The 21,899-nt window shown below is 35.6% G+C and overlaps 1 protein-coding gene across 1 annotated transcript in view; it reads left to right on the forward strand.

The window, feature by feature from the left end:
• Positions 1 to 21,899, forward strand: part of LOC140154513 (dedicator of cytokinesis protein 9-like) — a 163,169-nt gene that overhangs the window by 43,148 nt on the left and 98,122 nt on the right. The window contains 15 exon segments of the mRNA XM_072177083.1: positions 4,328 to 4,450; positions 5,275 to 5,357; positions 5,795 to 5,994; positions 7,277 to 7,464; positions 8,314 to 8,376; positions 8,378 to 8,473; positions 9,091 to 9,211; positions 12,113 to 12,127; positions 14,050 to 14,086; positions 15,223 to 15,307; positions 15,645 to 15,731; positions 16,953 to 17,039; positions 18,650 to 18,765; positions 20,523 to 20,592; positions 21,675 to 21,797. Of these exon segments, the coding sequence (XP_072033184.1) occupies positions 4,328 to 4,450; positions 5,275 to 5,357; positions 5,795 to 5,994; positions 7,277 to 7,464; positions 8,314 to 8,376; positions 8,378 to 8,473; positions 9,091 to 9,211; positions 12,113 to 12,127; positions 14,050 to 14,086; positions 15,223 to 15,307; positions 15,645 to 15,731; positions 16,953 to 17,039; positions 18,650 to 18,765; positions 20,523 to 20,592; positions 21,675 to 21,797 (1,494 nt within the window).

The raw sequence follows: 21,899 nt of genomic DNA on the forward strand, positions 1-21,899 counted from the left end.
ACATTTTCCATTCAATTGTTTAAGTTTGTTGTGTGGTGACTATGTTGCTAAGTGTAGTGTTGTAATGGTTCAAATCTATAATTTTTTTGAACTCTTAAAACTAGGAGCCGGTCTCTACACCTACTATATATAGAGACAGAGCTGGTCTCTCTCCCTTGAAAAAGAAAGTTTTGTATTTTCGAAATATTGAGTTTTTAACTTTTTTTTTTCTCATATTAGATGTTGAGTCACATTTTTGCCATTTTAAAATAAAAATCTTATTGGAAGTAAACATTTAAAATTACAAAATTAAGGTTTTGGCGACAAAAAACACTGTTTATGGGCGGACTGACCTTTCAAGTTGGTCCTTTGGGCAGGTGATTTTTTGCTTGTTTTTTCACCACACTCTGTAAAAAAAATCACAAATGTTGTTCACTGGCTTTGCTCACATTTTTTAGTCAAAATCAGTCTAGTTTTTGCATGCATATATCAATGACAGGATTGAGGCATGTTTCATCTACCTGAAGAGATTGAATCTAAAAATTAAGTGTCATGTATCTGGAACTGGAAGTAGCACTAGTGCATAACTCTAAACAGATTCATCAGGATCGTTCATAAAAGTCATTGATTTGCAAAAGTTATCAAAACAGATCCAAAAGCACTAGTGCATAGTTGGCTAAGTCTGTGTGACATCCTATAGAAAATATTGACTGATAGTAATACACCCCCACACACAATTATACCACACATGTGTGACTCTAATTGGTCATGTTAGCCAACACATTCCAAATCTAATACTTGATAAATGGCCAAATAGTTAATGTTTTTAATTGATGTGAATGTAATAGAGTTGATTGGACCATTGGATATCTGCCAACAGTCACTGTATTCTTAATTTCTCAAGTTACATATTTAGGTGTTTTGATGAAGGAAAGTTGTGCTTTTGGATGCTTTTTTGATAATACCAAAAACTTGCATTCCTGGTTTTATAGCAGGAGGTCACAAATGGTGTATGCCTACTGAGTAATACTTCATTGGTGAAAAGTATAGAACACTTTTGTGTGTGTCTCAAGTGTGCATTGTACAATTTGCAAGGGCAAGGACAATTTGATTTGCTGTAACTTATATTTCAATTGATTACAAAGTCCTTGATTTTTACACACATCTGTTATTAAAAAAAAATACTTAGCACTTACTCAAAACAATTCAAATGCATACCATATCTTCAAAGTATGAAATCTGTCATGTGTTCAAAATACACTGATTCTGTGCTTTGTATCATACCCTTCCCTACCCCATCATTCCATGTTGTGGGGTCTCACTGTACTGCTGCCATTACCACTTTATCCAACATTGACTTGCTGAAGCAGAGGCAGAGATTCACCTAGAGACAGTCAAAGTGGGCCGGCTTATTTTTTCCAGGATTATAGTTTCCTCAAGAAACACAAAATGCCGCCTTAAATAGCCCACAGATCTGTTAACGTGCCATTAAAAGAGTTCATCTAGGGATTTATCATACCCATGTCTGCAAGTAATGTAGTGCTCCCAAAGTACAGGAAGTCTTCTATATGAAATAATTTCCTCATGTATATGTGACGTGTCATGTCAAAAGGAGACACTTTTGGGCAGGTTATTAATTTTGAGGTTTTAACATAACTTAAATAAAGAGATATTTTGCTTTACAACGCCGTTTTCCCCAATGAAATCGGACATTCCTAAGCGAAGATATTAAGGTCGTAAGTTATGGTATTATAAAATTGCAAATTGAGATACCGGCCTTTAAAAATATTATTGACAATGTTGATAGTAGGAATTGCCTTGAAAAATGTCTCGAAAAATACAAGATGCCAGTTATATTCCGGTCTGAAACTATCAGACAATATTCTTAACATTAATAACATCACAAATTCGCAACAAACCCAAATTGTGAAAAAATCACCCCGGGCAGATTTTTGGCTATTTCTCCATTTACGATCCTGCCCAAAAGTGTCTCCTTTTGACATGACACGTCACATATATCAATTACAGGCTGTCAGTGAAGGGATTTGCCCTGCCTTTCCCTCCCTACAGGGAGTAACTTATTAATCCCTATTCCAAAATAATACAGTGCAGTGTGTTTGTTTTTGTTGTGTTTGGGTATGTTTTTTTAATCAAAAGATAGGGAAAAATTAATATCCATCATATTTGTTTGAAAAAGGTCCAGAGAGCCTTGCATTTTAGTATGTTTGGTTGTGGAATCAAACTAGAGACCTACCCCTCTGTCACCTTATAACTGTCCCCCAACATGGCTACCATTTCAATAATGTTATACCGTTCCAGTTGGCTTATTGCATGCACTCTAAAAATATAGAAGCCTTAGACTTGTACCGAGTCTGAATTCGTGACTACGGTTTTAACTTGTTCTGAGTAATAAAGATTTATTGATAGCATTCCCAGTTATGTCTAAATATCTAGTGCCGTTTTTAAAATTTTTTGTAAGTTTGAAAAATTAGTGCTGTACATGAGTATGTGTATATTTTCTAGAATTTGGGAGTGACCCGTTTTACAGGGTGGTTGGATCAAGTCAATGCTGCAGCATGACTCACTTGCACATGCAAGATTGGATTTTATTCTTATAAAATAAATAAATGATATTTTAATGTTGAAGGATTAAGTGTATTATTAATGGAACATGTTTCAGTATGTATTAAACCTGTGTATTCCATGGGGGATTACATGTTAAGAATAGAGGAAGTATGACCCAGTTATCAGTAAATACTGCAAAAGAGTGAATGGTAATGTGCCGGCGACATTTGTAATGCCTAAATGAATCTATTTTTCCTTACCAATATATAGCCTATCACAGTCATACAAATCAAAATTTGTTGGAATAGTTTGTACTTATGTATATGTTAATAGGCTGTGTATGTGGGGTTTGGGATGTGTATGGGTGTTGGGTGTGTATGGGTGTTGGGATGTGTAGGGGTGTCCATGCACATTTGTCCGAGTCTGCATCACATCATTTCCCAAGGATTCCGAAACAACACAACCAGGCCCTTTGGCAGGCTGTAAACCTAAATATGGATCTGTGTTGACAATAAGGGTGGCAATGCATTTGAAATAGGACGTCCTATACCCTACACCATACATGACTTTTTTCAGTATTATTGATGATGTGAAAACTAGTATTGATCATGAGAGTAAACTGACCAATCAAGGACCTTAAAGAGGTTCTTAGAAGTACGCATCGTGCAAGGCACAGTGTCAACAGCCAGTGTTATAAATATAAACTTAATACTCCGTTGGTGAGCGACGGGCGATTGGTATTTCACCGAACGCAAGAAAAGGAGGCCTACCATATCTGATTGGCTAGAAATTGATCGCTTGATCGCTCAGAGGTGTAGTACAAACTCAAAATGGAGACATGTATTCAATTCGATTGAAATCGATATTCTATTATTGACGCAGATAAAGAAAGTCGATAATGTACATTGAATTATAGATACAGCAGCTGGATCTTACACGGGTTCCTTTGTATAATTCATTTCTCAAATAGTTGAATATATCACAATTTTTACTTTGGATTTCAAAATCTTTACTTATAAAATGCAGTAAAATATATCCACAGCAAACAGCAAGGCCCGCTAATTAGTGTATTGCTTTTTCGGAGTTAGTGTACAGGAAACAAAACCTGCGTTTTACCTGACAACAAATCGAATTTTCTATAATGGCAACACCATATGTGGTACTGATCATGCACAAATCGTAGAATAGAAACTATGCGACAGGCTCTGTGTGATATCTCATATCATGTATATGGTATGCTTAGCCTGAGTCGCTCGGCCTATCTCGAACAAAATCGCCATGCGTAGCTTTTGAAAAACGAGAGGATTCGCCATACTATCACAGCAATTTTTGACACGAAGATATAGGGATGATGACGATGTGCAAGGGGGATGTTTGTGCGCTGAGTTTAACCTGGACAGTCATGTCAGTGTACACTCACCTTCAAATTCTGCACAAAGAACTTGGGTCCCTGTGAAGGTTATTGTAAATTAGACTGATTAGTGTACTTGTATTATTATATATATTTCTTGTTCTGGAAATACATCCAGTGTCTTTTGGGGGATATGGATAGCATGCTGAGTCAAGGTCAACTAACAGCAATGGCTCAAGACCGATGTAGCCTGGAGGAATCTTGTAGTCGCCTGCTCCGCAGCTGAAAGGATGATGATGATATATATTTGCACTCTAGAATGATCCTAAATGATTTTATTGCCATAGAAATGGCTTGATATCGCACACTAAGTTTTAGTAAGTAAATGATGATTGAAATTGTCAAATAATACATATTTTCTTTGATTTTCAGGGAATCTTTTCTGTGCGGCAACCCAATCCAGATATCTACCTGGTAGTAAGAATAGACAAGATCTTACAAGGGAATATCGCATCATGTACAGAGCCATACCTCAAGACTGGTGATATCATCAAGGTAAGCTTAAGAGCACTTAAAGAGGAAGCCCCACCAGAGCAGTTCTTCTGGGGTGAACTAAACTTGCCTGGTTATCAAATCTCTGAATTTGACAGGTGCTAATTGTTGCAGTAACATAAAACATCAATTAGCACCAGTCAAATTAAGAGATAACCTGGTCACTGATTAATTTGACAACCAGACAGACTTGGCGCACCCTAGAAGAACTCCTCTGGTGGGACTTCCTCTTGAAGAAAGTCATTTGAGTAGGCATCTGTTTTTGCAATAAAAATTTAGCAGAACTTCTCATTCTGTCTCTCACCACCAGCTGCACTAGTTATATTGTGCCATCTATTGACAAGTTATATCAGTTACGGTGTATCATATCACCTCAAATTTGTATTTTTTTTGCACATTGGGATATGCAAAGCAGTCAATATTTTAAATATCAATACCTATCCTGTGTATAATTTAGAAGCTTTAAATATATTTAATACATAAAAAGGTTAGTTGATATTAAACATCCATCAACTTGTCACTTTGTGTGTAAGCTTAATGGAAGTAAATTGGGCTGCCAATTTTGAAATATCAGATTTTTCAAATTGAAAATAGCTGGGTGTGATGAATATTGTAATGAAGAAAAGTAAGGCATTTGTGAACAGTCCATTTTCATTTTTAAATCGAACATTCTGAAATCCTAGATTCCCTTCAAAATTGTAGTTTTGGATCTGAGGTAGTGTTAACTTAAATATGTCACTGGAAACATGGAAATACAAGACAAACTAAACACTTAAGTAACAATGTGTCATTGATCATGGGTAACACTAACTTTTTTGTGATTACAGAGCTGTCAGAAGGTGATGAAATCGGCCAAAGTATACTGTAGCAGAATGACCAAATACAGAATGCCTTTTGCCTGGGCTGCAAAGTGAGTTCATTAACTTTTTAATGGGTCCTTGCCACTTACCATCCATATATTTTCAGCATTAAAGTTGCAAAATATGTGATTTATAAGATATAATCAATCTGATATATGTCATTATGGACACGGTGGTCGGTGGCTACTGCCTTGGTATTCATAATCAGAGAGCTTGCTTGATGTGTGTGGGTTCGAGTCCCCGTCCCACCACCGTGTTGCGCCCTTGGGCAAGCCGCGTTGCCTCCCTTGCCTCACCCCACCCAAATGCAATTGGAAGCTATTAGAGGTAGTCACAGTCGTTGTACTGATGAACCTTGTCCCATTTGTAGGCAGCAAACATGGTTCCGACATATTCTAATGACGGGGGAATAAATGTGAAGCGCTTTGAGGCTGTTTACGGCATAAAGCGCTATGTAAATATCTACATTTATTTATTATTTATTTAGGCGTTTATTCAGCGACAGCAACAGTCTTGACATGGTGTCGCCATTTTCTCCAATCTATCGACAAGAGAGTTCCAAACTAACCAATGATGATCTGCTGAAAATGCTGCAAGACTTGAGGCGGAATCCAGAGAAGATCAAGCTGACAGAGATACCAGGAACGATACGAGTTGGTGTGGAACCATTCACTAGAAGTCTACCAAGTGAGTGGGAAGCTGTGTTAACCCTGTTCAGGTTAAGCATGGGTGATATCGTGCGTTTCGATGATATTAAGATATAATTTTCAATATCGCGATGCCATATTGTTAAGCTTTCATGTGCCTACGATGTATAGCATTCAGCATGTCGACTGAAATAATCTCCCAGTAATGCATTGCGCGACCCTGAAAGTGACCCTGAAGTGACAAATTTGACATGGTTACTTACATGCGGTGTGATCGCAAGTTTTGAAGCAAAAATTTAACTTATTTGATTGTATATCCATGTAAATTTGTTAGCATCTGAAACAATATTGTGTAAAGTATACTTTCATGTCCTAACAGAAGTAATTTCACTGCAATAGTCTCAAATTGAGTGATTTTTGGAGGTCACATTTTATGTGCTCAAATTGTTTCAAAACTTAATGAAGCTTAAACAACGTCGCGATACAGCCGATATCATGGCGCGATATGGAAAACACTGGTGATGCCCATGCTTACTTCAGGTGGTTTTGTTTGAGATCCCCATTGTTACCCACCCATGTCCCGCTAATGGCACCTCTACTTTTAGGTTTTGTAGGACTAGGATTAACTTGTTTCTCTGACAGATTGGGTATTTTATACTGGAAAAGAATTGTGATGACAATTTTAACATTGATTTGTTTCAAAACATGCAGATGTATTAGTGCAATTTATAATACATTGATGTTGTAAATGTAAGGTATGATAATATGTTTTTATGTAACCCTTTGCCAATATAAAAAAGAAAAAGAAAAAAAAGCGCAGTGATTTATAGTGCGCTACACACAGGCACAACGCCTAGACGTTGATCCACAAGCCTCAGCACACTTTACAGGTTTGTCAGCTGACCGCACGGCCCCACATCATTCCATAAACCATTTAACAACTATTCAGGGACTTTGCTGCTTCAAGAGTGCACACCCTAGACATTCCACAAATAGCCATCGCAACCAGGATCAGCTCCCCGAGTTTCGTACGGGTTACAACGAGACAATTAGCAGTAAGTTCCTTGTCCAAGGGAATTTCAAGCCAACTCAATTTTTCCACGAGAGCGTAATAGGCACCGCCAGGGTTCGAACCCGCAACCTCTCGCACCATAGTCAAATGCCTTATCGATATGCTGTATTTGATTTGTAGATTCAGCAAAACATGTATTGCACAATGGGCAGTGGACATGTTTGCTGTGAAAATTGTTACATTGAAAAGTACAGTGTTTAAACCAGGTTCAATAAGAAAAGTAAGCTTTTAATGTTTAAATTTTTTTCAGATTGTCTAACATCATCACTAGTACCCATCATGCCTTGGCCTTCAACACCCTCTGATAAACCAACTTTTGAAGTAGAGGAATTTGCACCAGAAAATGGCAATGTTTCACATCCCTATACAACGTATACAAACAACCTCTATGTGTATCCTGTCAACTTGAAATTTGACAATCAGAAGACATACACCAAGGTAAGCAATGGATGTGGTATCCCCCAGGGTTCCATGTGAGGTCCAGTAGATAGTGCATGTATGGCACTGTAAAGGCACTCTTAGATATAGAATAATTCAGAAGAAAGCAGCTTGATACATCCTTGTGCCGCATACAGGGGGACTGTCAGTTGGACTTTGACAACTTTTAACTGCCAGATGCCATTACCTCTTTGGCTTCAAATTGTAGTACATGGAGAAACTTTGTAGTCGTCTGCTTTGCAGCCGAATGAAATGAATGAACGAACTAACGCATACGGACAGCCTGTATTAGTAACTTCGACAGGTGCCCTTTGTGCTTCCCATAATTATCATTACCTTTGTCAAAACCAAACTTTTCATAAATCTTATTCATCTTTATGCAGAGTTTATGATTATATATAGTTTGATCAGCTCGTAATCGGCGGGGAATTGTTAGGCTTTTACCACTACGCCAAAAAAGTAGACCCAAGTTAAGAGTGATATTGTTGATCTGCCTGGTCTGTATTTTTCGTGTTAAAGAAAGTAGACAAAGTATAGGACTTCAATTAATAATTTGTAATACTTCTGGTGAGATGTCACAAGGCAATTCTCCAAATAAAATACATTATACATACATACATATTAATCTGTGGTGTTATAAGGCCCGCCGAATACGAGCTGATCAAAGTATAGTTGCTGTCCATGATCTTAACCTATACATAAGAGCCCCTCCTTCCCCATCTGAGAAACATTTGGACAAACTATGTGTGCTACATTATTGTATTTAAGGAATATAATGAACCAGAGTTATGTGACAAATCAGAATAAATGGCACTATGAGCATGGATTTCTAATTTCCGTATTTTGCAGGCACGCAAGAGCGCTGCCTGTGTAGAGTTCCGTGATTCTGATGACTTGGATGCCAAACCAGTCACGGAGTATATATGGTCGGCCAGGAATGAGTGTCTTCACAACTTCATCCAGTGTTCCTGTGCTACATCATTCACAAAGCCCAGACTTTTATGAAGAGGTATTTCTGAAATCTGAATAGTTGCATTTCACATTTCTTCAAGATACATACTTACAGCCAAAAAAAGAAATTAATTGTTAGTCTCAAAGCTCCTGTGTGCATTGTTAAAAAATGTCCTGTGTTTAATATTCTAAGCTTTTTGTTTTTAATTCCTGATGAAATTGACCATTATTTTCGAAAAGAGAAATGTGAAATGATCATCAAGGGGAAATGAGTCGGATGTCACTAATATTTTTGAGATATTGGCAAAAACAGTTTTCAAATTCTTTTGTTTTATATTGTTTTCAGCCATTGATAAATTGATCATAACTCAGTAACCAGATGTCCGATGTAGCATTCATAACCTGTCTGAAAATGGTGTATAAACTTCTAATTGAAAACTGTCGACATGTGAGTCATTCCCCTTGATCATTTCACAAATGACTATGTAGCAAATCTATTTCTATTTCTGAAGCATATGAACTTTTACTAGCTCATATAAAAGTCTGTTATATAGTCAGATATTAGCATTGAGATGCATGTTGAATATATAATACAATACATGATCAAAATGACTGCATCAGATTAGAATGTTTGACACCAAGTATAATGTTTGATTCTTTGCATCATCTTTTCAGATCAAGGTAGCTATCCCAACTCAGGTCACCAACAAGCACCATCTTCTCTTCCGATTCTACCACGTCAGCTGTGAGATGGGAAAAGGAACTGTCAAAAAGAAAGAAATTGTGGACTCATTTGGTAAGACACTTAAAAAAACCTTCTGTCTGCCTACTTAGTGGGCCAATTTCATAAAGGTGTATTTTTAAATGCTCAAATGCATTGCTAGGCCTTGAACCTTTTGTGTCCGATTAAGAGACTTTTGTGGATTTGGGGATTCAGGTTTTTGTGAAATTGGTTCATGTGATTATTTGTTTTTATTAACCATGCTGAATTTATACTTACGATTGGAAGTAAATCGTTTAGATGTGTAGTAAAGTAAGCTATAGGTCAAGTCTTTTAATAATACTGTATCTGACATTGCCATAGAAGATATCAAAAATATGTATGACAAAGCAATGTTAATAACACATCCACACTTTACTTTGAACCTGATGCTAGCTTTCTAATTGTGCCAATGCAGCCACCTATGCTTATGTTTAACTTCGAATTTTTATTTGTTTTAGAGTTTTTAGGGGCCTGAGCTTTTGATCCTAGCAGGATCCTTATTGCCTTTGATATAGATCCTGCTAGGATCGAACGCTTAGGCAGTCCTAAAAACTTTGAAATTTTACTAAACAGGCTACTTTTGTGGAAAAGCAGTTTCCAACAGCTCGCTTTTTTAACTTTTATTTCTAGCATAAAAGAAATAATATTATTCATCTTAAACAAGTTTTTTTTTGCTATTTTAATTGAAAGATTCTTACATTTTGTAGAACATAGAATTATTGCTTTCAAGTTTTGCTTTTGGAATAACATTCTCTGTCATTTTTTGATATGAAATTATTGAACATCAAGCCTGGAATAATTTTTATATAATTTATAAAAAAAATGCAAATTTAATCAAGTGTCAAAAATTTGAAATGCTTATATTTGCTTTAACTCATCAGAAGTAGAATTTCCAATGAAGGACACAACAGCAGGTGTGAAACCCTTGATCTTTATTATATGTTCATGTGTGCAAATATCAAAGACATCATTTTTAACCCACACATCATATTGAGAAAGTGAACACTTGAGATATAAGAACATCTGGTGTCTTGTGATCCTTAACAAATTTGCAACATGCACCCTTTGTCAGAATTTATTGTTTTGCACTTGATTTGCCAATGTTGCTAATTGAATCACATTATTAACTCTATCCATGTGGGTGTTGACTGCAGACGACATGTTTCTTTTTTTTTCTTCAAAATTCAAATATTTTAGATTTGTAAATTTTTATGACCATATTTGGAATCAGCATGAAAAATGCTTTAAAATGAGTACAAACAAGCCTAGTAATTTGGTTCAGTGGTTCTTAAGGGATCTGGAATGAACATTTTGTGCGTTTCGACAGTATTTTTTTGTGGGACATGAGAGCACATCAGACATATCAAATTGCATTCTGAATACGAAGAATGTCTTTCTGATATCAAATAATTTTCATTTTTTAAAATCACGATATAATACAAATTTTATGACAAATTATTAACATTTGATATTTTTTACATTTTTGATATATAACAGTCCTTGAAGTAAATTTTATAAATCTAATGATATATTCTTAAAGTGTATGTAACTGGGAGGAAAAGCCGACGATCAATTGAAAATTTTGACCTTTCATATTGAAGATATGGATATTTTCCCCAAAAGACCTAATTTTTTTTTGGCGTTTTGGGGAAAAAATCCATATCTTCAATACTGAAAGGTCAAAATTTTCAATTGATCGTCGCTTTTCATCCCACCTACATACACTTTAAGTATACATCATCTGATTTATAAAGTTTACTTCAAGTACTGTTAAATATCGAAAATATCAATTTTAATGATTTGCCATAAAATGTGTATTAAATTGCTAATTTAAAAAAAATCAAAATTATTTGATATCAGAAGGACACTCATCGTAATCAGAATGTAATTCGATTGGTCTGATGTGCTCTCATGTCCCACAATAAATACTGTCCAAATGTTTATACCCCAGCCCTTAAGATAACTTTTCATATTTTGAGAAAATATCTCAAAACTTTTTTTATGTTGAAGCCTATGGCTATCACACAGAGCATTAAATTTGCCTCATTTGTTGAACAAGCAAAATCGCATTGTGTGATTCTAACATGAACCTCTAAATTTCTTGTCACACGATAACCGGCGGGTGTGTGCATTGACAAGTGTAAGGACTCGATTCACTTATCCTATTATTTCAAAGTATTATGTGTTTATTATGTCCCAATTTCGAGTGGCAGTAGATGGAGATACTAAACTATTTTGGGTTTTAAAGTATTTATGGAATGAACATTTTATTGTACAAATAGAAAGTTCAATCCACAGAATTACTAATGGCCAACTTATTTCCCGATCACATTTTAATCTGGTTATTTTATGTATTAAATTTGCACTTTGTAATACATGTACTAGTGTTGTTGTATTTTGAAAACTTATTAACAAAAGCAATGGGTGGTGCTACAAATCCCTTATTTTGCTACTAATGATGTTAAAACTTCAACATGTGATGAAAGTAACGAGGAGGAGTCATTCCATAAGGCAGTTTTTACCAGTTTTGAACTGGGCCATACCATTTAAAATCCACACTACCCCTGTGGAAGATTTTGGAAATATCTTCCATGGGGAAGTATGAATTTCAAATGGAATGAACACATTAGGCAGCTCCATTTGAATTCCATACACCCTCTGTGAAAGATTCTTCTTGAATCTTCCACTGAGGGAGGGTGAGTTTCAAATGGAGCTGTTGTTCATTCCATTTGAAATTCATACTCCCCCTGTGAAAGATATTTCCTAAATCTTCCACAGGGGTAGTGTGGATTTTAATGGAATAGTCCATTTGTAGCATTCACCCAATATCCTCTACTCTTCTACTTCTAATTTATGAGTTGAGTTTTTCTAGTTAACACCACCATATTTTCCTTCCTTCGTTCCACCCTTCACCACTCTGCTGCACAATACTAGCGGAGCCCATTGAAGGTATAGCTAATCAAGCCTTTCTGTCCTAGCTAGCTAACTTGATTCTTGACTTAGACCAGTATGATATTTATGCATGATATTGGTGTGTTCCATAATTGCAAAGTTTGGGACCTACTCTTTTCATATATAGTGCATAGTAGTAGATTGATTACTTAAAAACAAAACATGACTTGTTTAAAAGATAGCATTATTCTTGCCTTCCTTTATAATATGGTAATGGATTTCACCTTTTTTTTTGTCAATAATTTTCTTCAAGAAGCAAAATATTCTTTGAACAAGCATCATGTTTTGTGACTTAACCAAAGTGATATTTCATGCCAAGTATTGTATCTGTATGCATCTCCAAACACTCCTTGAATTGATATATGAAACTTGCCTTGAATATTTTATATCGTAGATGTTTATATTATAAAAAAAGAATCCATCATTATTTTATGCCCAATTTTGCAAACCAACATCTGTGCAACTTTGTTTTTGTATTAGTAGATAGATTGCTATTTGGAGACTATACTCTTCTATATTGTCATGATTGTTATTATATTGATTCATCATGCATATATTATCAAAATATATCTGTGAACTTCAAATACTCTTTGTGTAATGGATTTGCTTAAGTGTTTATTTCATGAACAGAAGCAATAGAAAGTGGAAATTCAAGCACATTTAAAGTTTCTAACACTATTTTCATGTTTTAAGTTGGTGTAAAAATAAGCACAATAATTTGCTATCGTTTAAAGCTTGTGTGAAAAGAAAACCCTATAAAAAGTGAAATGCTGTATTAAAACAAAATTGTTTAAAGTGAATATTACAGTAGTAGCACATACTGGCACAGGAATTTGATTTTTGTTTTGTGTTCTACAATCTAATTTGTAGGTTAACTACAAATGTGTAGTTCACAAACTATTTGCAACTGTTTATGAATGTAATCATGTTCAAACTTCCATGTCTACCATATAAGTGAGGGGTGAGTGAGTGAGGGATGAATGAGGGAGGGGTGAGTGAGGGAGGGCCAATGAGGGATGAGGTGAATGACTGATTAAGGGGGTGAGCAAGTGTGTAATTTGTTTCACATCTCTATTCACTACTAGCCTATAGGCCTTTTCAAATCAGTCGGAAATGTTCAGAAAACCAGGGCATATGCACAAGGTGCGTAGGCAGCGGAATAAAGCATACCCAAGCGTCCTTTGTGTAAATTCATATAAGTACTCGCTAGTGACATATGCACAGCACAACTAATACAAGTGATGCACCCAGCAGCTGCATGATAACCTAGAATATTATTATAAACTGGGTCATCATAAGCAGTTGTCTTCGGAAAACTTCAGATTTGAAAAGGTCTATTAACTGCTGTGCTGTGTGCATGCAATACTAATCTCATAATCTATTCTCTATATATACATCAATATATACAATATCGGTATGTTATATATTAAGTATTTTTGACAATTTTGAAAAATTACAAATATCTTTATTCAGACCGATAACAATACCCTATTCTAGGGAGCATTTTCATGTTTACATTTGATGATAGGATTTCACCTGCTATTTTTATATACTTGCAGAGTGGTGACAATAATTGACCCTGGAGAAGTGCATTGTGGGATATATAGGTTTATTTAGGTCAAATTATCACTATAGTATATATATCTACCTCGAGTCACCGGCACTAGCTTTGAAGTTCAGCATGTGCTGCGTTGGCTTAGACATATCTTGGCATGTTGATTGCACGCATAAAAAGTATGTACACGTGCCAAGTAACGCTAAGCTGACACAGAACACACTGAACTTCAAAGCTAGTGCCAGTGACTTAAGGTAGATATATAGACTATAGGAACTTACACTAAAATGTAATTTAAAAAAAAAATTTCATCTTGTATAATTTATTTACAAGTGTTTTGTCTTCTATTTGTTTATCTATCTAGTCGGTTATGCTTGGATACCGCTGTTGGATCAAGGAAGGTAAGTCCCATAAATGTATTGTTTGTATTCCATTGTCATGGCAACTAAGTTTTGAGTTGCCTTGATAGTAATCATGGTTTGGTGCCTAGTATATCTACTAGGTACCTCCTAATTTATGGGCGAAGTAGTTCATGCTTACTGCTATTCACAATTGTAGTGGGCCATGTGGACAGCATAATTCTTCTTTCTGATTTTTGCGTAATTGTTTGAAATTGATAAATTATCAAATAAATGATTTAATATTAGCTAGTTCCTGATCATGAGCATGTGTTGGTTGGTAGATAAACCAACCTGGCAGGGCTCCAATATTGTACTGTATACAAGGATATTTTTGGGCTCTTTATTTTTTGTGTTAGGACAAGTCATGTGGTGGGTTAATTTTGTGGTTTAGAGTAGCCACACATTAAAACCTATGAGTCTAAAATATATTTACCGGCTTGGGAAGCATGCAGTACTGAATTTAATTGCAAATAGTATAAAAATAAAAACCCTGGTATATTATGTTGACTTATGATAGTGTAAGGTACATTTGAAAAGCATATAACTAATCTTCAAAAAGGAGAATATATGGAAATTGGGTGAAGAAAGTATTACATTTTGCTGATTTCTAAACCAGAACAGTAAAAATGTTGATTTTGGCCTTTTAGAGACACATTTATATTATACCATAGAGTTCCATCTAAAAGCATATGCCTCTAAATGAATGTTTTTTGACAAAAGGCAGACACCCTCCACAAAAACATTATTTGGAATTTTGAGCAAATAAATTGCTGATAAAGTCGGCTGTACAAATAATTTTTTAAGACCAATCTATTGGTATGCTTTTGTGGAAGGTGTCTGCCTTATGTCTCTTTTCATCAATAAAACAGTCATTTAGTGGTATATATGATTGTAGACAGAACTCTATGGTATACCAGATACATGAAAACATGAAAGCAATCAAATAATAACAATCTAATAGTTATGCATGTTGATCAATTGATGGAGTAGTAATGTTGATGAATTATTGATGGAGTAGTAAGGCTAAATATTTTGTATAGAAAATATGTGATTTTCCTTGAAGTATAATATTCAGTACCCATCATTGTTCTTACTATAATAAAATAATACCTTATAAATGTGTTGTGATTATACAGAATCAACTGCGGTGAGGTGACTGCTGCAGTAGCATCAAACTTACCGGCAGGTTATCTCAATGCCAGAGGAGTGGGACTTGGAAAGGTAAGCATTACTAAATACATATTGGGCTGTTCCATTTAAAATTCATACTACCCCTGTGGAAGATTTTGGAAATATTTGCCATAGGGGAATATGAATTTCAAATGGAATGAGCATATTAGACAGCTCCATTTGAATTTCATTTCCCCTCTGAGGGAGAGTGAGTTTCAAATGGAGCTGCTAATGTGTTTATTTCATTTGAAAGTCATACTCCCTCTGTAGCCCATTCTCATTAACACTGTACTAGGTCAATGAGTGTGTATTGTAAATGAGGGAGGAGGATTGTTTTTGAAATGGAATAATAATGGAATTACCGAACAAATGTTGAATTCTTTCTCAGTCCATAGGGCCAGATGTGAAGTGGATTGACAGTGGCAAACAACTGCTCAAAGTCATGATGAAACTGAGGTCTACCGTCTACACAGAGGTAAGATGTCAAGCTGCTTGAACCTTTGCAATTCATTGCAATATTCATACAGGATATTAATCAAAACTTTGATCAAAAGGAAATCAAATTAATTTATGTGTACTCTTAAGGTAATGTCACCAGTGAGTAATTGTTATCACATCATGGAGAGCTGGTCCCTGGACGTGAGAGAACAGGATTGTACAAGCTTCCCCTTAATGTAAATCATGCATGTGTCCCAATGAACATGGCTGTGGTTTGGGTACCCTTAAACCTTTCAACTTGCAAAATCCATGATAGGCAAGGTTAACAGACTGCTGTTTACTAACCTTAATCTTCATGAAAGCCACAAAACCCTACAACATTGCTACCTCCCTTCAAACATACCAGGATATGGGTGGGTAGCACATATGCCATTGCCACATACATCCTATCGTAGGTTTAAACCTTAGAGAGGAATATTCCTTAGATATAATTGTCTCAAGAAAGACAAAGACTCTAGAAACAAAGAAAAGAAGTTCAAAGAAAACTTTTGGTCGTTCTCCAAGCAAGCATGTAATGGTACCTTTAATGAAACATCAATTTGACCTGGATTTTAAAAGAATCAGCTGATTTGTTTTGCCCTGGAAAATATGAACGGTCTGATAATCTGGACCTCGCAAAACTTGATTGGTTTCTTAGTATTGGACCAATTGACACCCCTTTCAATGGTGACTCCATCAGGCCACACGAGGTAAAGCAGGTTATTCAGTAGAAAAGTAGCTCTTTTGCTCCTGGACCCGATTCTATATAACCTATATGATTCTTAAGAAATTCTCCTGTATTCACCATTTCCTTGTAATTTTGTACACCAAACTTGCTGTTCAAGTAATAATACAGGCTATTGGCACTGGGCTATTCCATTTAAAATCCACACTACCCCTGTGGACGATTTTGGAAATATCTTCCACAGAGGGAGTATGAATTTCAAATAGAATGGGCACATTATAGGCAGCTCCATTTGAAACACACCCTCCCTCAGATTCAGGAAGATTCAGGTTGAATCTTTCTCGGATGGTGTATGAAATTCAAATGGAGCTCCTTATGTCTTCATTCCATTTGAAATTCACACTCCCCCTGTGGAAGATATTTCCAAAATCTTCCACAGGGGTAGTGTGGATTTTAAATAGAATAGCCCATTCAATGTCACATGTAGGGGATCTATGCTATGTAGTTAACTAGATTTCTTGTATTTTCTTGCAGTCTTCTCACCTTCACAATTTCTTTGCTACGTGTGATGTATGGGATGGTTCAGGATCCAATGCACTAGATGTTATACAAAGTGTCAAAGTAAGTCAACTGTCTTGATTTCTACCTGCCACTCATAGCATTATGTGTAATATGGTGTGTATGTAGTAGGACTTGTACCTGTACTCAACAGTGAGTCACAGTGTTGTTATTATAGAGAGGACTATTGCACAGCGTCATCATCCCTATATCTTGGTGTCAAAAAGTGCCGTGATGGTACGGCGAATCCTCTCGTTTTTCAACAGCTACGCATGGCGATTATGTTCGAGATAGGCCAAGCGACTCAGGCTAAGCATACCATTTACACAATATGACTATCATATAAGATACCACAGAGATTTTATTCTACACATTATTACTATTTCCGCCTGCTCAGTACCTCATATGATGTTGCTATTACAAGAAAATTCTATTTGTTGTCAGGTAAAACCCATGTTTTGTTTCCAATACACTAACTTGAAATGCAATACACTAATTAGCAGCAATTGCTGTTTACTGTGGATATATTTTACTGCATTTTATCCGTAACGATTTTTAAATCGTTCATCAAAATTGTGATATATTTAACTGTTTGAGAATTACAATTATATAAAGGAACACGTTTAGCCCATTCAGCTAAGATCCAGGTGCTTGTATAGAATATTAAATCGCAAGTCTATAACACAATGCATATGTAAACTTTCTTTATCTGTGTCAATAATAAAGTCTGCACAAAAAGAAACTCAGCTGTTATAAACACGACTATTGCTTCAGAACTAATAATTGTTTTCACAATATTTCAACATAGAGGGAAGGATGAATTATTTACACGCATTTTGATACCACATTTGTCAAATGTTGTTCAATATTAACAACACAGTAGTGTTTTTAAAGAAAAATACCCGCATTTAAAAGTTGCAGTTTACAGCGATCAATGGTTATTATGCCAGCACGGTAGCACGTAAAGCCCGCCATTATCTTCACACTTACTTCAAATCAATACAAATAGCTGCAACTTTTAAGTTCGGCTATTTTTCTTCCAAAACACTGCTGTATTGTTAATATTGAACAAAATTGGACAAAATGGGTATCAAAATGCGCGTAAATAAACCATCCTTCTTTTTATGTTGAAATGATGTGAAAACAATTATTAGTTCTGAAGCTATAGGCGTGTTTATAACAGCTGAGTTTCTTTTTGTGCAGACTTTAGAAATTTAGAATATTGATTTCAATAGAATTGAATACATTTTGAGTTTGTACTTTACCACTGAGCGATCTAGCGATCGATTTCTAGCCAATCAGATAGGACTCCTTTTCTTGCGTTCAGTGAAATACCAATCGCCGTCGCTCACCAACGGAGTATGGAAAAAATATTTTTAATACAAGGTGTTGACACTGTGTATTGATAATACAATGATATCAGTCATAGGCAGAAAATACACTTGTTCTTACGTGGCATTGTGAATTTGTGTTGATTGGTTAATTTTATAGTACACGCCATGATGAAAGTGGATTAAAAATTGGTCATATTTGTGTATTTGGTGATTTCAATATAAAATATTTTGAGTGAATAACAAGTAATACATATCCAACAGCAAATTCAGTAAAAGCCTGATACAATCAAAGATCAATTTAAGGTTAATGTTATTATAATATGTTGTTCTTGTTCACAGGCTATGCATGCAGTACAAGTTCATGTCCTGATTGAGTTTTTACCCGTGATACTCAATCAGCTGTTCCGTCTACTGCCTATCACCCTTATGGATGAAGTACAGCTCAATGTAGTTAGGTAAGAAGCAATCTCATACTATGATGGAAACATTTTTGTGCTACACAAATTTCAGATTAAAAGATTAAAACTGTTATATTAGAATCCAAATCCATGTCTCAATACAAAAGAAAATAGGCAATTAAGGTTGATCAGGTTTGCTTTACTCATCCATCAATGAATGTTACTTTTCACAAGGGCTTGTTACATATCCTCAAATTAACCGGTGACATCCCGCTATCTCTAAGGTCCGCTATCTCTAAGGTTCGCTATCTCTAAGGTTCGCTATCACTAACGTGTAAAGTCTATGGAGATCAGAATCCCGCTATCTCTAATAGAGAAAAGGTTCGCTATACCTAAAAAAAAAAAAAAGGTCCGCTACTTCTAAGGTTCGATATCACTAATTTAGAATAAGGTTCGCTAGTTCTAAGGTTCGATATCACTAATTTTAAATAAGGTTCGCTATCACTAATTTAAAATAAGGTTCGCTATCACTAATTTTGAATAAGGTCCGCTATCACTAATTTATTGAAGGTTCGCTATCTCTAAGGTTCGTTATCACTAATTCCAATAAAGGTCCGCTATACCTAAGGTTCGCTATCACTAATTTTGTTTCAGGTTCGCTATCCCTAATTAATTAAGGTTCGCTATCTCTAAGGTTCGTTATCACTAATTTCGATTAAGGTACGCTATACCTAAGGTTCGTTATCACTAATCTTAAATAAGGTCCACTATCTCTAATTTTAAATAAGGTCCGCTATCTCTAATTTTAAATAAGGACCGCTATAGCGAACCTTACTTGAAATTAGAGATAGCGAACCTTATTTAAAATTAGAGATAGCGAACCTTATTTAAAATTAGAGATAGCGAACCTTATTTGAAATTAGTGATAGTAACCTTAGAGATAGTGAACCTTAGAGATAGCGAACCTTATAGATAGCGGACCTTATTTAAAATAAGAGATAGCGAACCTTAGGGATACCGGGATTGTTAAAATTAGAGATAGCGGACCTTATTTTAAATTAGTGATAGCGAACCTTAGAGATAGCGAACCTTCAATAAATTAGTGATAGCGGACCTTATTTAAAATTAGAGATAGCGAACCTTATTTAAAATTAGTGATATCGAACCTTAGAAATACCGAACCTTTTTCAAAATTAGTGATATCGAACCTTAGGTATAGCGGACCTTTTTCGTAATTAGTGATAACGAACCTTAGAGATAGCGAACCTTAGAGATAGCGAACCTTAGAGATAGCGAACCGTAACCAAATTAACCACCACCCAGGGATGTAAATCTTCTGGGAGTGACGGATTCGAAATGTGGGCAAACAAATCTGGAAATGTATAATTTTTTTTTCATTTCCAGAATTGAATAATGATAATTCGTCATAATTTTTTTTTTTTAAAGCAAAAAACTTTTTAGGAGGGGGTGATATCCTGCAGCCTATTCCCCGTACAACCCCCCCCCCACATGTTCAATACCACACACAAACCCTCAGTCACCTGTCCAAGGACCAGATGAATTTTTAGAAAATGGATATGGTGCCCAGTTACATCCCTGACCACCCATCACATGCATTTGCAATGTGCTTAGCTATCTCAAATCATTTCACAATGTAATGAGGCTTGATTATTTAAAAATGAGATGTATAATTTAAGAGACCTTTGTTGTAGATAAATAATTTACCACCATACATTTGACTTCAGGCAAGTCCATGCAAAACAGAGCCACAAATGGAGACATTGACTCATTTTGATTTTGGTTATTTCCCCTAGGTTGATTATCTTTATAGTGACACAAGTGAACCAAGTCAACAGAGATGACGTGCTGCATTCCTATGTCAAGGTGAGAGATTAGTCGTATTGATTGACTTAAAATTTCACTTGCTCATATCGGCCTTTTTCTAGTTAATGCAGTGTACCAATGAATACATTTCTGACCATTTGAGAAGAAAGATTGTTTGTAGAGATGTATAGAGTGCAGCATGCTGACCTTGGTGTGCTGTATTTGCGCATGAGAATGGTTATACAAAAAATTAAAATCTACTGAAATTGCATTAGCGGGTCCAATTATGGATTAATAGGTAATCTCAGGGTAAAGTGCTATACTGATTGACTATAGAAAAATTATCAAATTCGTGTACATCGTGGAACATACTCTTTGCGTGGCTGTGCGTAGTAAGCAGTTGTACGCAGATAGCCTCGCTGATATGGACGCATAGAGTAGCGTTGTACCAGCGTGTAGTTCGCATGATTAGTAGCGGAGTAACAAGTGTAGTTAAATGTTCCACAATGTACATGAATTTAATATTTTTTCTATAGTAACAGGTGCCTATTTCTCTGTGTAATCTCACTATTATTATTGCCTATGTGTACTGCTGGTTGAAGCTTTATACTGCTAGTCACAGTATGCTCACATTTACACATATCTGTGTTTTCTTCAATTGGCTTTGAACAAAAGAATCAAAGCATCACCTAAAGATGAGTTGATCACAATGTTTATCAACAAAGGCAAAGGACTGATATATCGATATACTTGAGCGAACTGCATACAACCACTGCACTGTTCGATAGCATTGTTGTGATGTGGTTGAAGTTTAAAAGCATGGGCCCTAAAATATGAAGCATATATACAAAATATGATTTGTGCGCATACTGCCAGGCAAAAAACAATACTAATTGTGATGATGTGTGCGCATACTGCCATTAGAAGTCATCTATACCACCCAAATATCTGTTCACAGTGTGGTTTTCAAATTGTCTTGCCAGTTGCACAATATAATCAAATGTTTTGTATTTTCTGTATGAACAAGATACAGGCCTACAGTGATATCTCTTCAAGATGGCAACCGTTAGCATGACTTTCTTTGTAATAAACTGTTTTATGATGTTTTATGATCTCTTTTTCTCTATTGTTACTTATTTCAGTATGTGTTTGAGACAGAGAAGGAGTCTGAACACAAGAAGACCATCCATGAAGAACTAGTCAAGAATCTGGGAGTGTCTTTGAGATCTATACACGATGCTCAAGTTATCAAACATCTTCTCAAGGTACACTATATATGTGTGTGTGTGGGGGGGTGCATATGTGGGGTGTACAAAATTCTTTTAAAGTTGCAAAAGAGGATACATTTTAAAGTGTTGATGGTCAAC

Source organism: Amphiura filiformis, chromosome 6 (assembly GCF_039555335.1).
Source record: "Amphiura filiformis chromosome 6, Afil_fr2py, whole genome shotgun sequence".
NCBI classification, from domain to species: domain Eukaryota; kingdom Metazoa; phylum Echinodermata; class Ophiuroidea; order Amphilepidida; family Amphiuridae; genus Amphiura; species Amphiura filiformis.